This window comes from Brassica oleracea, chromosome C5 (genome assembly GCF_000695525.1).
Source record: "Brassica oleracea var. oleracea cultivar TO1000 chromosome C5, BOL, whole genome shotgun sequence".
In the NCBI taxonomy this organism is placed as follows: Eukaryota; Viridiplantae; Streptophyta; class Magnoliopsida; order Brassicales; family Brassicaceae; genus Brassica; species Brassica oleracea.
In genome coordinates this window covers 32,373,779-32,385,440 of record NC_027752.1, presented here as the reverse complement: position 1 = coordinate 32,385,440, position 11,662 = coordinate 32,373,779, and the positions used below count along the sequence as shown (strand labels likewise).

Sequence of the window (11,662 nt, the reverse complement as noted above, 5' to 3'; positions counted from 1 at the left end):
TTTTTTTTTTTTTTTTTTTTTTTTTTTTTTTTTTTTTTAGTTAATAATAGCTCAATAATAATTACATAACAAATGCATTGTCAGTTCTTATTTATTTGTCGTTATTGTCGCTTTTACCAAATGATAGAAAAAAATCTGCAGACCAAAAGGAGAGAAAGCACTAGAAGTGAGAAAAATGGACGGAGGATGATGTAGTTACACGTCAGTATTATGGTGGGAACCATAAAATAATAAAATATCATATCAAAATGATTTAACCTAAGATTACAACTTAATAATTCTAGTATAGAATCAAAATGTTCACTTTGTTATAAATTAGAATAGTCACATCTCAATTATCACTCCTCCAGAAAAATATATTGCACTTTTTCGTTTTATATCATCACTATGTGTATGAAGTATATAAACTAACTGCTAGGCACTTTGTTTTAACTCTTTGTTGATTGTTTCAATAAAGACAAAAATCTGAAGTCGACCCAAAAATACGACTGGGCCAATTCATTACTACACCAGATCCAAAATCAGACTCAGCCAAACCAAACATGTTCTATCCGAATTGAGACACAGTGGAGCCTGGCTGGACCGATCGACTTATTAGACCATTTATAACGGAGATGTTGAATACAAGATTCAACAACTGAATCAGAATAAGTTGAAAAATGAAATAAGATGTGAATTATTTGGTGTTGAAAAAAATCTGACATGTTAAACAAAAAGAAAGTAGATACCGACATATGTTAATTTTTTTTATATTTCATATTATCCTAATTATTTAAAATCAATATTTTATTATAAATTAAATAATTTATTTTAATATTTTATATGAAAACTTATTATTTTAATTATTTTTAATTAAAGATTAGGTTTATTTAATTTCGACATTGATAATTACTATTATTAACAAATAAAATAGAGTGTTGATTCTACTAAACAAAACTATTGTATTGTGTTAAAATCAAATGTGTTTTGAATTATGAGGTAAAAAAAATTGACATGAAGTGTTAAAATATATTTTTTAAAAATAGTAGAGTGCTGAATTTTGAAACTATTGTGTATAGTTTAATCCAGACAAGTATACATCTTTATTGTTGAATGCTCAGGTCGCATACTACTTATATTAAGTAAACATTTCCCTATTTTTAACTAAAAAACAAATAAGGATTTTTAATGTTAAAATTCCTCAACTAAGTTTGTTTTGGGTAAAAACTCTTAAACTAATTATTTAACAAAAACAAACCCCACACTAACTTTATTTAGTGAATTAAACCCTCGCTTGTCATAATTACCATTAGTACCGGTAAATCTTTAGTTTAGGAGTTTCTACATTAAGTAAACATAATTGAAATTCTCTGAGCATCACTGAATAGTCATTATGACTTGTTAGGGTTTAATTTATTAAATAAATTCATTAAATGGTAAAACCCGTCAACTATGTTTACTTAATGTAGAAACATCTAAACTAAAGATTTATCGGTAGTATTGGTAATTATGACATGCTAGGGTTTAATTCATTAAATAAAGTTAGTTTAGGATTTTTTTCGTTAAATATTTAGTGTAGGGGTTTTTATCCAAAACAAACTTAGTTGAAGGGTTTTAATATTAAAAATCCAACAAATAACAACAAATTGTGGAAACGTTTAAAGATTAGACCATATTCAAATAGATGAAGAGGATGGTAAACATAATGAAAACAGAAACAGAAATTAATTTTAACAAGATACTCGAATGAAATTAGTTTAGTACCACTATAAAACAATGATAATGGACCGCAGTGCAGTCCTGTTTTAATAGCTGATAAACAAGCAATAGTGGAAAGGTTTAAAGATTAGAAGACTGCTCTCAAACAGATGAAGATGATAGATATAGTAGTACACATGCGAGACACAATGAAAACAAGAATGTAATTAATTTAAATAAGATAAGGAATGAAACCAATTAAGTACCATTAGACAAACACAATGGAGGGCTACGCAGTCGTGTCCAATGATTGATGGATTTTATTGTGTAAAAGATGAAATCGAGGAAGTTTAATGAATCAACACACTCCAAATCATTAAGGGGAATCTTGTTCGGAACAAAATAAACTGTTTTGGTCGATGCGGTCTTGAATTCTTTATGAGTTTTGCTCTTTCGCAGTCAAGACACACCAAATAACTGAGGTATATATAAAGAGATTTTCTACAAGGGAACATCAATTTTACAAGAGAAACAAGCAGCAGCATGGAGAGACAAAGAGGGTTTTTATTAAGTCTTGGCTCTAGGAGGGTACGAGGGCTAGAATCTGGTTTCTAATGATTCCCATGCACTTTTGTATCTCTGTATAAATAGGAAGGTTCTGTGAGCAGCAAGGCTGTAAGCTGGCTACAGCCGAATCTAGAACCTGAGCCACTTCACTTGGTGGGAATTGCCTCTCTGTACATCTCTGCATCGTAAGGTTTCAGTTGTTAGGATCACAAACTGAGAACGAAATAAGAACGCAACACAAGATAACTAACCAATCAGCCATTACAGAGAGTGAGAGCAAAAGGAAACCAACACCAAAGGCTTAACTTTCTCTAATATCTAAAACGGTATGAAGAGAGAGAACACTCGGGACTAATAATGTATTTGTGTTAATAAACAGAAAGGATTATTTGAGATTGTCACCTGAATCATGAGCAATGTAGCCATACAGCGTGAAACAAGTTCAGACGGAACCTGCAGGTCATTTTGGTCTAGTGGGTTTACGTGGGAATCATCTGCATGTTGAGTAGAGCTAGAAGGATTTGGTGTAGAGGGAAGACGCTGATCCTGGGAAGCTTGTGTTTGCTGGACTGATGATCCTTCTGATTCATCTGTCGAGAGCTGGTTATTAACAAAATCAATGGCTTCTTCTATATTTACAACATTATTTTCGTCTTTCCTTAATAACGCCAATGCCTGCAAAAGATACAGAGACAAAATGGTTGAGTTGGTTAGATCTCTGGAGACGCAACAAATGATTAGTAAATTGTCACATGTAGATCCCAAACACAGAAACATATCAACTCGTTATACACACACCTGTATAGCTCTGAATACCATTTTCCGAGCTTTTACTCTAGAACTGTCAACAATCTCAGAGACATGGAATCCATTAGTATCAGATGCATCATTGTCTACGTACGTCAACTGTCTATCAGGTTCCCCTGAGTTGCTCATGTGTGTTATTGAAGAAGATGGTACATTCTCCTGGTAAGTATTCCGTTGCCTCAGGCCAAGAAGTGCCAATGAAACCTGTGCATATTGAGACATAGAATGCGAAACTTCAGGAGCCGTACGTAGTAAAGACGACAAGATCACTCTTACATTTCCTTCATAAACTCTTGCCTGTTCATTTATTTCGCTTAGCTGAAAGAGAACTGCAGCATATTGTTTCTTAAAAGATTCAGAATCCTTCAGAGCGTTGTGTCCGTCTTTCTCACTTTCCACAACCTCGTTGTTCATGTAATTTAGCTCCCTCAAAACTAGCTCCTGCAGTGTGTAGATTAAGCTTTAATTAGTTGAAGTGTAAACCACAACGACAGAGCTAAACAAACATGGAAGACAAGGAAGAAAAAAAAACTAAAATAGAGTGAATCAAAGAGTAACAAATCAAATTCAATACATTATTAGTCCGTTAAAGCTTATTAGTAATAGTAGTTACATGATTTCACATTCCTTATTAGTCAATTAGAAACTATTACTCCATCAAACATATCATCTTGCAATCTCTACTTATAGAATAAGGAAAGGAGAAGCTTAATGCTAGCAAAACTGAAGCAATACCATGAAATATGTAAACAGACAGAAAAGTAACCAGGCCATAGAAAAAGTGTTATGTTGAAGAAGATTAAGAACAGGCACGTATCACACATGTAATAATAAGGCTGAGAATTAATAACAGGCCGAACCTTCTTGTCAAGCGCACGTGTTAGTTCAGAAAGAGCTTGGACATCAGCTTCTCTCGCATGAATATGGCCAATATTTGAGGGCTGAGAATTAAACAATTGTACAGCAAGAGCCTCATCGACTCCATTTTGAGCTTGTGGATCCGAACTTGAGATTTCTACCTATAAAATTAAGGCAAACTTGAATATAATTAATATATCTATCGTGATTTTGTTAAACTGTAGCTAAGATTTACTGTGGTCAAATGCCAAACAAGGCATTGCAAGAGAGAGTAGATGCAAGTAAGGAGGAGGAATAACATTAGCTACAGTCTCAGCGAGAACTGTGATAGAACATGCACGTTGATTTTGTACAAGATCGGTAAGAGATTTGAATTATCTACATACCTTCCTAGATACTGTTATTGGTCAAAGACTTCAGACAGAGAAACTCCAAGAGATTGTATTCGTTAGATGGAAACCCATTAATATTTGAAACTAGTAAACAACAAATTACCCCGTAAACTCCTAGATGTGTGTGATACTAAATCAATTCTTCCAGGTATGCAGAAAAATGAACCTCCACAAAATAATCTATAGCATATACAAAAGCAGAATATATGTGTGATGGTCAGAAAATATTAACCTTTTCCTGCTTTAGTGAATTGTTAATGATATAATTTGGTGGGGATAGGGGACAGCCTGCCTCGCACGAAAGTTTGGGGTACCCTTCAGGCATGCTTTCCTTTACCCGCTCATGCATTTTCTCCTCGCTGGAATTCTGACGGTGATGATTCGACAAAACATAGTGTTTTGCAAGTGATGCTGGCATGTTTTCTAGAGGATTTAGTGGCATGCATTCAGTATCCTTCAGCAAAAGAGAGAGATTTAAATGTTATTAACATTCAAATTCGTTCTCGCTCAAAAGTCATAAAGATTTCAGATTAGTTCTTAGTGCTTTTGTAGAGAACCTCGTGAAGTATGCACCAGATATATTGGTCAACTATTAAGTGCTAAAATTCTGTTGTAAGAAATTCAGTAGTGATTCTATTTACCAAACGTTTTTGAGACATTAATTAAAATCACAAATGTGCAGTCAACTGCGAGGAGCCGAGGATTCATTCCTCTCTTTTTTTCAGTTTCAGTATTATTCCATATTCACGTTGATTCTTCAAGTCAAAGATTCTGATTCTAGAAATGCCAGAAAAAATTTGCAGTTGCAGGAAGAGTACCTTGACAAATTCCACCCCTAGTTCAGGGTTGTCAAACTGAATCCGGTACCTACAGTGATCAACGGTTAGGACACTGCCGTCATGAATCTCTCTTGACTTTGGATGAAGGCAAATAACTCTCTGTGAAACATTTAGAGGCCGAGCCAGATCCATCGGAAGTCCTTCCCTCATACCCGTGTTTAGTTCATCGTAATGTTTTCTTACAGAATCCCTGTATAGGTATAGCTTTTCTTTTTCCTCCTTCAGAAACTGTTGAGAAAAACGCCTTGGTTTCCCAAGAGAACTGCACCAACAAAGAATGATTAAGGAAACATACATATGCACACAGAAAAATTAGAAATTAACAAATAAACTGCGTTTTAGTAGTGATAACCTCCTTATGACACCCCATTCAACGCGAGTTAACCTAGGAACATGGCCCAACCCTACATGATCCAAGTACTCAACAAACTCTTGTCTGGCAAACCATGGGTAGTCAATTGCGCTATAGAACCACTCAAAAAGACACCATCTTCGTGCTTTGAAACTAGATATGCAATGCGAAAACTTCTCCTGTATATGGTACAACATATAATCAGGGAACTCCACAAACTAAGATTAACTGATATCGTTGGTAATTCTTTATCATTTGGCAACAGAGTTGTATGATCAGAAATTTTCACTCACCAAAATCTCTGACTTCTTCACGTCATCAATAGTTAGAGGTTTCTCAGTTACTATCTTTCTTCTGCTTCTAACTTTAGTTGGCAAGTTAACTTCTTTTTGCGTGGCTGCAGTTGATGGAGCTGACTCATCGTCATCTACCATGTTGTTACTTGAAGAAGTACGATCCTGGGGTTTGACACACTTCTTTTCATACGAGTTTCGAATACTTGCAGACCGTTTACCTCTCCCAACAGGCTTAATTTCCTCACCTATTCCCTGCAACAATACAATCAGTACCAGATTAAAGCTACAAACGAAATTCCACAAAGAAAAACAAACCTGAAATATTTAAAAATGTCTGTCGAAGATATAATATATGCAATGTTGTCTAATAGAAGAAATGTGTTCTATACAAGACACGTACCTTGTTTTTAGAAGGCTCAGTGACTTGTGAAATTGCAGCAAGCTCATCTTTAGGAACCTGCAGGAAGAAACAACTTCAACATGGTCATGAATTGAGACAACATAACCGTAAAAGCAAGTATCTTTGTTAAGTATATAGCTTCTCTTACTTTAGCTGGTGATGCTTTCTGCCGTCCCTTTCTGATTACAGAGCTACTTGGACTCTTTCTCTCGGGCTCAGTATTACAAAGATCATTGCAGACGGGTCTTTTCTGTTTCCATTTTCTAAGAGAGCCCCTTTTAGACATGGACGCTAGATCAGTCTCTTTATAATCTGAAGCCTTCCCAGCTCTCTTTTCCTCAGCTTGAACAGATGACTCTTCAAACAAAAATTCGATAGAGAAAGTTAATAAACATTAACCAGCTTAAGACACTAGGCTTAATGTAAAACGCTTATAGGTCAAACATAGGTATCCCACCAGTGTCCGTGGCAGTTTCAGGCATCATCAGCGATAGATCTGCCAGCGTCTGGAGAGCATCACATGCTGTGTCTTCATCTGAAGAGAAAAATTAGCTTCTTAAGTTTGTCATAGATGAGAAGAATCTTCAGGAAAAATGCCTCCATAAACCTCATTATTAATTTGGTCAAATTTGAATTCCAAGCTCAGTAGCCAACTCTTATTAGATAACCAGAACAAGCAGTTGTTGATCCCAAATTTTATTCAGACAAGAGAAATGTCAATAACAGTACCAGAAATAAGGATTTTAAAGTTCAGAAACGCAAGATAGAGTGACCACCAAAACATTAACTCAATTTATGATTTTCAGATATACTTCCGTGTCTTATTTTTGTCAGTGGGTAGCTAGACTATAATTGGTGTTTCTCTAAAGTGTACCAGGCATGTAGTCACCTGCCTTTATAAGGGTGCTTTGAATAAAGGTTAAGTGATGTTTCTTTATATCCTAATTCGATGTGCATAGCAGATAGGTGAATTTAACAGAGAAGTGAGAGACTAGAACACACCTGCAGTAAAAAGACTTTTTTTACTTTTTCTCCTTGAACTTCTATATGTGAATTTCAAAAACTTCCCATCCCCTTCTTGTTTAAATTTCTCATCGAGAGTGCCTAAGCTTTGTGCTTCGTCTGTACCACTGCAGGCCTCTTTTGAATCATCTTCTTTGATGCCGAACCTCCTTCTATAGTACTGTTTTTCTTTCATGGCACTTCTATCTTCTCCATTCGTCAACTCATTTCTATTTCCTGGGTTATCCACATTTTCAGCTTCAGTACTTTCTAAGCTTGGTTCACATTGGGCATCTTCCGTATCAGTGGCACGGAGCTTGGCAATCGCCATGTCAATATCAGCACGCTGAATATCAAGATCCATCAGTCCCATATTACTATATGACTGTTGCTACTTAAGCTAGATTTCTGTTAACTGAATTTGCGAAAGGACTATCATGTAGTGAAACAGAGCTATAGTTTCATGAAGTAAATATATGAATTATGAGCAGCAGTAAAGAAAATTACCATTATTTCACTCTTCTTATCAGGGGAGAACATCTTTGATTTTCTATTTGGTGTGTGTGGGTTTTTGGTAGAACCACCTCGTTGTGAAGCCTCAGTCAATGCTAATGCAATCTCATGTTCCATATCATCATCAGTATCATCCCCCTTCTGATTTAGAGACTTCTTAACAGGTGACATATGTCTTTCCCTAGTATCCTTCTCAGGGGTATATGAGACAGGAATTCTAGGTGTCCTTTTTCCAACAGCACGAGGCATTGTCTCTTGGCACATGCAGATTACGATTATAAGAAAAGTTAGGAAATAATAGATCTTGTCCATCAGAGGGATAGCTAATGAGCAATAAAATTTGGGCAAGATAAATCTTTTTTTCCCTTTGCATACAATAGTGGGTACTAACTTATGTTGCATGTCCGCAAAGTTACTTTGTGTAGTAGTGTACATTATCGACGCTAGATTATTTATTTTGTAAAATAAACAGAGCAGTCCTATATAAGCTAATTCTTTAGAGCAAAATCGTATCATCAGAAGGACTGCAATAATTGAGAGAGAGAAAGAATTTGCACCACGCAAAGACTCGTGCATATATAGAATATCGTGTGTGCACGCAAAACTCATGTTTGTGAATCGGTGAACAGATTTTGAGGCAAAGAGAAGCAGAGAACACTACCAGTACGTCTCTTCTTCAGTGATGGCAAGTAGCCTGAAGAGGACCTGAACTGCAGGCGGTCAGACAGACCCTCTAATCCTGCGGAGGGATGATCTGAGGATTTCAATTTAGAGCGCTTAGAAGCTGACCTCAGAGTTTCGTTTTTCTCCTGCTCACTGTCACTTCCTCCATGCTAGAGAGGAGAAAGAGTTGTTACATAATAACATAAAGCAAACCAACTCCACACTACCAAACTATATTCCTTTGAAACACAAATGTATTACTTTATCAACACATAACGACTTAACAAAGAAACACCAAACAAAAAATGTAAGAATTTGTCTTCCATGAGCTAAACTATATTTTCAAGTTACAATATCTGAACAGACAAGAGTGCTACACCCCTAGGTTGCCCAAAATTTAACAAGAAACAACAAGAAAGTTTTGCATGATTAGTAGTTGGCAGGTGTTCCATAGGAACGGGTGTCAGACTTATTAATTGTTTTGAGTTTATAAAAATTAGTATCCTGAACTGGACCACTTCTGTGTAAGTTAGGAAAAACCCAAAATACTGAAATTAAATAACTATCCGAACGGTTTATAGCTCTTACCAGAACAGCGTAGTGATCAGTCATCATTGCAGTAAGGCCAACGACAGAAGCAGTGCCTTCCGGAAGAGACAAGTAAGCCTAAAGTAGAGATGATACAACATAAGTTGAAAAATATCTAGACCAATATCAAAAGATAAACCGGAGAAGGGGGAGAGCATGATAACCTTATTCATAGTGTATAGAGCCTCTACCATCTCTGCAGAACGACTATGTACAAAACCAGCGACCTACAAACCATAGAGAGGAGAACTCTATTATTAAACTAGGCCTACACAAAACCAAAATGATTATAAAAATGACTTAACTATATCCCCCTAACATTTATCGGAAACTATGGCAGCAGTTTATTAGTATTCTTCTCACATGGAAGGTTGTACTACAAATCGCATTCCAAGACTTAGATCTTGTATATTTTGCTAATTGAACAGACCTTTTTCCATTCTTTTCCAAATTTGCGGTATCCTTCATAAAAGCGCTCCAACTCTTCCTTGCTCCACTGAGGACCTAACATATCCGACAACTTCCTCTTCTGCAAGTAAAATAAGATATGCTTGATCCTTGTACAATATTTCGGGCAAAACAACAACAAATGGAACCGAAACAACAACTTAAAAATCTAGCAGACATCTAAAGATTGGTGTCGTTCTGAAACCTAAGGATACAATTTTGTTCAAAATCAAATATTTGGGTGAGTAATTAATACAAGTATCACAAATCATATATCGTACCCAGTTGAATAAAAAGAAAAGAGCTTGCTTACCCGTGGTTTGGTTTTGCTCATACTTTCTTCTTCTTTGTGAGGAGAAACATCCTTAGGACGCGGAGTTCTCTTGTACTTAGATTTCGTTGATCTTGAAGGCGCCATTTGCCAAAGCCTCTTCTAATTACCTATTCAACCTTCCCATGTTTAGTTTTACCAAAGATTCAACCCCAATAGCACCTATAAATCACCAAAAGCTCAATCCTACATCTATCCAGTAATTGATCATACTAAATACTGCATGCAGAAACCTAATTGATTCTACGATTGCTTCATCATCAGTTTCAACAGTACTTCCGCTCAAACCCCAGACCAAAAAAAAAAACGATTAAGAAATAGCTTTCTCCGAATTTGAAATTAATCTCCTTAAGCAACTCTAGGTTAGTTTATACTGGGCGAATTCGAATCACACGACCTGACACCTATCGATTTGAGCTTCAAATTTCAAATCGAAAGCTCAAACATTCAAAGATACGATGAATTGAGCTCAATTATTTCCAATAATTCATGAGGAATCAACGAAATCAGAAATCGAAACTATCTTCATCGCGAGAGAAAGAGGATAAAATGAAGCTTACCAAGAAGAATCCAAAATCACTTTGAAGACATCGACGGGACTTCGATTTAAAGGTGGATACAGAAGGGAAATTGACGGAGCAGGTGAGAGATCGGAACGAATCAATCAGAGAGCTTACGTATTAAGCGATCGATTCAGAGATGAAAAGCGAGAAGACGAAGCAGCAAAGATAAAAGAAGGAAGAGATGAGAAAATAGAATTTTTTTTGGGGATTATATAACCGCGAAAAACTTTAAAAATAAATAAAAATAGAAATCTTATAAATGCAAATTCGTTACACGAGCTGATCAATCACACATACAAGAACTTTTAGATGCAATCATAAACCTGGGGTTGAACCGGTTCGATCCTGATATTTTAAACCGAATTTACTCTGACCTTCACATCTCTAATGGTTAAAGCAAGCATAGCCAAAGCAGGAATGGCAATTAGGCTGGTCCGGTCGGACTCAACCACAAAATCCACAAAACTTGTAAACATTTCAGTTTGGCCCGGTTCGGACCAACAATTGTATGCGTCGTCTATATTTTAAAATCTGGTCCAACTCTAAAAAAACTATATGTTGTAAATGAAGTGTTGGAGAAATACTTCTGTTATCATTATTTTCGACCAGAAGGTCCATATATATACAAGGTATTAGACCGTCATAAGGTCATGTTTATCCTAACAAGATAAGGATGAGGATAAACACTATGTTACAGATATATATGGAATATATACTAGATAAACACATAGTCTCTGGTTGTTTTTATCATGTCCCGGATTGGGCCTGCAGTACGGACTGGTCCATGGTCGATCATCATTTGGTTTATAACACTCCCCCTTGATCGACACATCCGGTATAGGTTCGTTGCATGCTTAATGTTGCCTCATTAAAACCTCTCCTGAAAAACCCCAAAACCAATGTGGCAAAATGGGAAACCAAGGACAGGAAAAAGAGTACAACACATGAACTCCCCCAGATGAATGCATCACTGTAGTAGACGCATTCCCATCTGGTATCCGAGTCTTCTTGAACGTTGAAGTTGCCTATGACTTGGTGAAGATGATCAGCTGGATTCTCCTTGAATGAACTTGTAAGTCTTGGACGTTGGTATGTCTTTTGGAACTCCATTAAGATGTGGTCAGGATGTACATCTTTGCTGCTGATCACTCCATGTCTTGGTTGAACTGATGGTGCTTCAAACGGTGCTCGGATGGACTTTATAATCTGCAATAAAACTTTACTTGCAGGTCCTTTTTCATGTCCCACAGATTCTTTTTGGTTATATGGCTTTCCCAAAATGTGGACATTCAATATATATTGAGTCATAGACCCAGAACACATACGAACAACTTTACTTCATATCTTTCGTTCATTCGGACTTATAT

The 11,662-nt window shown here is 36.1% G+C and overlaps 1 protein-coding gene across 2 annotated transcripts; it reads right to left on the bottom strand.

The window, feature by feature from the left end:
• Positions 1-2,104: 2,104 nt before the first annotated feature.
• Positions 2,105-10,495, bottom strand: LOC106295259 (protein ALWAYS EARLY 3). Of its 2 annotated transcripts, none has more exons than XM_013731115.1 (20): positions 10,293-10,495; positions 9,715-9,842; positions 9,385-9,483; positions 9,119-9,181; positions 8,955-9,032; positions 8,365-8,536; positions 7,698-7,957; positions 7,191-7,536; positions 6,646-6,723; positions 6,337-6,545; positions 6,189-6,245; positions 5,786-6,040; positions 5,493-5,671; positions 5,120-5,402; positions 4,534-4,755; positions 3,912-4,070; positions 3,349-3,492; positions 3,043-3,255; positions 2,647-2,919; positions 2,105-2,422 (listed from the first exon to the last, which is right to left on the bottom strand). In XM_013731115.1, the coding sequence occupies exons 2-20, from the start codon at positions 9,817-9,819 to the stop codon at positions 2,258-2,260; spliced, it is 3,360 nt and encodes a 1,119-aa protein (XP_013586569.1). In that variant the 5' UTR covers positions 9,820-9,842; positions 10,293-10,495; the 3' UTR covers positions 2,105-2,257. The 2 variants fall into 2 exon arrangements, with proteins under 2 accessions (XP_013586569.1, XP_013586570.1); XM_013731116.1 differs by having other exon boundaries at positions 9,715-9,894; positions 10,293-10,486.
• Positions 10,496-11,662: the final 1,167 nt, after the last annotated feature.

Bases quoted from the DNA above. Each gene is read 5' to 3' on its own strand.
- LOC106295259 (XM_013731115.1), bottom strand. From the start codon at position 9,819: ATGGCGCCTTCAAGATCAACGAAATCTAAGTACAAGAGAACTCCGCGT. The intron at 9,033-9,118 runs GTTATCATGCTC...TCTCTACTTTAG, and splicing joins CTCTATACACTATGAATAAG to GCTTACTTGTCTCTTCCGGA. The intron at 2,423-2,646 runs GTGACAATCTCA...CTTACGATGCAG, and splicing joins CTACATTGCTCATGATTCAG to AGATGTACAGAGAGGCAATT.